The 5482-nt window shown below is 36.0% G+C and overlaps 1 protein-coding gene across 3 annotated transcripts in view; it reads right to left on the reverse strand.

Moving 5' to 3' along the window:
- Positions 1-2467: 2467 nt before the first annotated feature.
- Positions 2468-5482, reverse strand: part of ZBTB41 (zinc finger and BTB domain containing 41) — a 40898-nt gene continuing 37883 nt past the window's right edge. For all 3 annotated transcript variants that reach the window (XM_019502036.1, XM_019502035.1, XM_019502034.1), the window contains one exon: positions 2468-4986. In XM_019502036.1, the coding sequence (XP_019357581.1) occupies positions 4334-4986 (653 nt within the window). In that variant the 3' untranslated portion in view covers positions 2468-4333. The remainder of the gene's footprint in view (positions 4987-5482) is intronic.

Here is a 5482-nt window from a genome sequence, read left to right on the forward strand (position 1 = left end):
TTTGTCCAAAACACTGCATTTTAGATCCACGTCACCTGGGCAATTACTCCAATTTTTCACAACAAGTTAAATGTATATCCTTTGTTACTCTCATCTATTTGCAACACTCTCTTAAAAATACAGTTCCAAATCATGATCTAAATTACAAGTAATACTTACTTCTGGATACAAGTGATCCAATATTTAGCAACATCACTATTACAGCTGACATTAGGAATAAGGAGTGCATGGGAATATGATGGAAAGTGGCTGTGCTCAGGAAAGGATTTCTAAAATAAATACAGCTGAATATAACATCCCTTTAAAGGTATCACCATCTTGAAATACTAGCAACATTCCAATAAGTAAAGGCATCATTTTAATAAGAGGGTTGGTTTGTTTCAATATATTCGGTATTTAAGGAAGGATGAATGAAGTAAGTTCTACAGAACCATATAGGAGCTGAGATTTTAAGAAAATATTACCAGAGTCTTTCAGGAATTGATAATGTATCCTGCGTTGATTCATAATGTTGGGGGGGGGGGTTGTGTGAAATATCAAATTTCTGAAAATTTGGCATTGCTCAGAAGATAATGCTTTGAGAAATGTTTTAATAGACCTTCTTCCATCTTCAACAGTAAATTGTCAGCTGAGTCAATCTTACCAAATTTGAAGTCTCTCTTCAGGTTCATAGAACATGCAGTATTTAGGTACATGTACAAGTGTCTATGGATAGAATTTATATAGCTAAGGAGTTTTGGTCTCTGAAGTTGCAGTGTTTCAGATGGTTCTCTCTCTCTCTCTCATAATCCAAGCCCTGTTATCATCACAAGAAGTCATCAGGCGAGGAACTATTTATACTTAAGGAGATTTTCTTGGTTTACAGGTGAATTCACCGTATCCAAAAACCATATGAATCAAAGCTCATGATTAAAGAACAAAAAGGAAGAAAAAACAACTAAAAAAACCATGTTAACATCTAACACTAAGTTTTCTTAGATGCACAATTTTCTTCTTTCACCAGCAATGATCCAGCCTGACCAGCAGGTAAAGATACCAACTAGTTTCATTAAATGTGATTAAAACACTGAAGAACTATTTGGCCACATATTTTAAGAGTACCTAATGATTTTGTATATCAAACCTCAGAGAGTGGTTGATTGTCACTTTCTGAATAAAACACGACACTTTAGGATACCCAAGAACTAGGCACTTAAAAATATTGGCCATGACATTTTCTAAAACAATCTAGAGCCTCACTCAGTAAGCAGAATGTATAAAAAGGCACAATCATGACAGATATAAAAAGGACATTATCAAGTAACGTATACCCCAAATTCAACCTATTTTGACATTTAAACAACTTAAGTGTCTCCCACACTAATTGGATTTGTTTTAAAAGAAGGAATTCTTAGCTGCTAAGATCTTTAAGCCGCTCTTTAATAATGAACCTGTAATATGTTCACTGTTAATGAAGAACAAAAGGTTTGGAAAAAAGAGTTAGAAAGTCTTTGTCTCAGAACTGTGCTAACGTCACTCATGGCAGTTTGTCCTTGATCATACAAGTAAAAAATTTGGAAGTCATATTGGTTCATATCCCACAAACAACATTACAGGTGCACAGAGGTGGAAATGAATGCCTCTCAATATGAAAAATTCGAACTGTGTGTTACATTCAAGTCACTGAGTAGCGGTCATTTTATTGTCAGTGTAGGGAGTAGAGGTGTACACAAGGGACAATATTAGATAGTGTCCTTTCAGAAGATAGCATTCAATAGCCTGATTATTGCTGTAGGTTAATTATTACTCAGCTTCTCACCAAATATATTTACAGCACATCACTCTGAACAATCCCAGAGTTTCTTTCTATCTCTCTCTAATTCTTGCTTTACAATATAAACACAGAACAGGTACACACATTTAGTCCTTTTTTTATGAGTTCAGTTTTAAAGATCAGTAAGTCCAGGACTTCTATTGTGCTTCTTTGGACAAGTCCTTATTTAAATTGTTGATACATTTTAAGTCGTATGTACTCTACCACTATTCAACAGCTAACAGAAATCTTTGGTATATTTAGGTAAGAATCAAATTGGGTAACTAGCTTCAAATAGCTAGTTTTGCCCTTAGTATTCAATAGTTTAGCAATCTGCAAGGATATAAGAATTAAGGGAATCCAAGACCTCATTAGTGATAAGCAGTTTACCAGTTAGTGTGGCTACAAGTCTGTATGAGGGTGCTGAAAAAAAACATTTTTCATGGACCATTAGGTGCTCAGACCACTTAAGAGAAATTTAACAGCAACTCATCATAAGTGACCTTCCAGTCCCACGCTTTAAAAACTAGAATATAAATTATTAAAATGTTAAAAGAAAATAACCATTTTTGGAAGCAGAAAGTTTAACATAAAACACAATCCCTAGTGAAGTATACTTAAGCGTGTGTGTGTGTGTGTGTGTGTGTGTGTGTGTGTGTGTGTGTGTGTGTTGCATATTTCCTTTGGCAAATGCTTAGCCAAATCTAGAAAGAAAGGATTGTTTTGGAAATTAAGTCTCAGGCCCCTGCCAGACATTATATTTGTTGTGCAACTGCGTCAATCCCATGATAAATTGTATCAAGCCACACATTCAGCCAATTAACGTATTATGAGATGGCACACCATCCACAAAAATGTTCCCCATTTAATATGGGACATCTTTGTGGCTAGTTTGTGCAATGTTTTAATTTTAGTGGGTGGCATGTTAGGCCTTGCTATGCAACCCCATATATAAAGCTGCACAACAGGTTACTTAAGGATGTCAGAGCACAGAGAGTCAATAGACTCCCAATTTACCAGCACATTTCCAGCCTCAGCGTGCATCCCGGCATGCAGGCTACACAGCATGGCTTTTAAAAGGTGCTGACATGGGGGGGAAGCCAGGGGACTCCCCTGCACTAACGTGTTTCAAGCCCTTGTGTTCAAGTCTATATGTGGGACTGTCCAGCAGAGGTTTTCAAATACTGGGGTATGAGGAGCCAATCAACTCCCTCTGCACCAGCACCTGTAAACCCACGGCACATGGGCTACACTGCAGGACTTTAAATGTGCCAGTGCACATGGAACCTGGTCCCTGATGCCACACTTCCTACAGTACCCTTTGAAAGGCTAGACATGCAAAGTGGATCCCCGATGCAAAGCTCCCCACATACCAGCACTCATGAAATTGGGATCTTACAAATTTTATCTCAAATTCAAAAAGAATCATACATCCTGCCATCCATATCTGGCAATTTGGGGGTTAGAATTTGTCGCATCCCAGTTACACAACTAAATATATGCCAGGGGCCTAAGAAAAATCAGTGCAAGGGGCTTCATATTTAAATTAATCTAGTTTTTTAAAATCTTGATATGATTTTACAACAGAAAAAAGGAACTAGTGAAGAACATGAAAATTATTGAATCCACTGAATGTTTTAAACTAATTCCTCCTAATTCTTTTAATTAACACCTAGGGAATATATAAATATAGAAAATACAAAACCAAAACTACTTTCTTATGAGCTAACTGACATTTATAATTACGAATTTCATTAATTATATTAAAATATACTCTGAAGAGCCTTTTAAATACTTTACATTGTAGCAATGTGGAAATAAGCATGTCAATTAGACCTTCAGCTCTTTTTGATTCTGGCCTCAATGATCTTGTGCACTATGTCCCTCAATCTTATAAATCCCATATCCTGAACTTTAATAATACCATTTTAACAGAATGAGCCAAGATTAAAGCAGCAAGAAAGAAACTGTGCTTAAAATTCTGAATGATTGACCTGTTTAAAGAATAAACAAAAACAACATGCTTAAAGTCCCATATTTCTAAATTCAGTATTCAGATACAAAAAATTACAGCAACTAAATGAAGCCAAGGTTTCTTTCAGCTGAAGTTAAATTTTAGTTTATGCTGTGGGATTATTAAAACATTTTGGCTTCATGCTTTTCTCCAATTAGGAAAATAATCTTTAACCTCTAAGCTTTCCAACATATACAAAAAGGTTTATCTGGAAAGAAAGATGCTGATAGGTGATTGGTTATTGTTATTGAACAGATATGCAATTAAATTTTTTTGTACTTAACATCTTTAAAAGGTACTTGATAGCCCATTTTAAAAAAAAAGGTCATCTCCATGATTTAAAAAAAAATAAAACCACAAGAAATGCATTTTCAAATGCAAAGCATATCTAAATGTCTAATATTATGCAAACATATCTGTTTTTCTTTGCATTTAAGAAAACTATTTAAAAGACTCAGGAGACCAAATAAAATACAAAATTTCCAGTTGCTAACAGCTTAGTAAGTAGGTGGAATGTTATGGTCTGATCACGAATGTTCATTCGAAATATTCTGTACAGTTGGAGCTGTATCAAGCCCCAATAAAGTTCCAAGGTATGACTGATCTCTAGGATCCAACATCTGCTCAGGTCTGACAGGATGAACTATGTTTGCAGGCTGGGGAGTAAGAGTGTATTTCTCAAGAAATGCCAAATCTGTTGCTCGTTGATAATCTGACTGTTGAGTCTGTGGAGGAAGAATTCCATGTGACTGGGATGCAAGAGTAGCAGTATGCTGTACCAAGTCACCTTGAGGTTCAGGCATTGGAACTGGAACCAGTGTGACTGGCACACATACTTCTGCAGATACATTCTGTAGCATAGTTTTGGCTTCTGTTTGGTATACTTTGGGCTGTTCAATGTACTGTTTAGCCTCAGTTTCATAAACCTTTTCATCAGGTGGGTACTGTACTGGCAAAGAAACAAGCTTTTCCTCAGAAGTAGTAGTCAGTGTTTCTTCTGCACCCTTTGTTCCATGCACATGATCAATATGGTATTTCAATTTGTCTTTTCGTTTAAATGTTGCATTGCAGTGTTGGCAATTAAAAGGTCGAGCATCTGAATGAATAACCATGTGTTTTGTTAATGTCTTCTTAATTCTAAAGGACTGATTGCAAATCTGACATTTGTATGGTTTCTCACCTGTAAAGGAGGAGCGAGAAAGAAACTCAGCATTAGCATTTTAAAAGCTATATACCATGTACCACAATATAGACATCATTTTTTCTCACTAATTGATATAAACACATAGATCAAGTAGCTCCACTCAGTGCAAAGTTAATGTTTAATATTCACTTGGGAAATACAATTCACTTAATAAAAACAGAAACACTGTTTGGAAGTGTAGTATTTTCCCCAAATCTGCTTCATAGGATTTCTGTAAAAGGCAAACATTAAGGGAATCAAATAAAAAGAAATGCCATGTTGTCTTGCATACAAGATGCCCCAGGATATAAATGCACCTTTTTAAAAGGCAGAATAATGGTGTGTGCGTGGGGGGGGGGGAATCCACAGTTACGGCTGTAAAAAGTCATGACAGACCCTAATCTTTGGCTGATGCCCCTTCCCTTTCCTGCTCAACTAAAACTGAAACCCTAGCTGTTGCTAAAAACTAGTGTTTATGGGTGAATTTATGATC

Source organism: Gavialis gangeticus, unplaced genomic scaffold (genome assembly GCF_001723915.1).
Source record: "Gavialis gangeticus isolate Ggan-Ray unplaced genomic scaffold, GavGan_comp1, whole genome shotgun sequence".
NCBI classification, from domain to species: domain Eukaryota; kingdom Metazoa; phylum Chordata; order Crocodylia; family Gavialidae; genus Gavialis; species Gavialis gangeticus.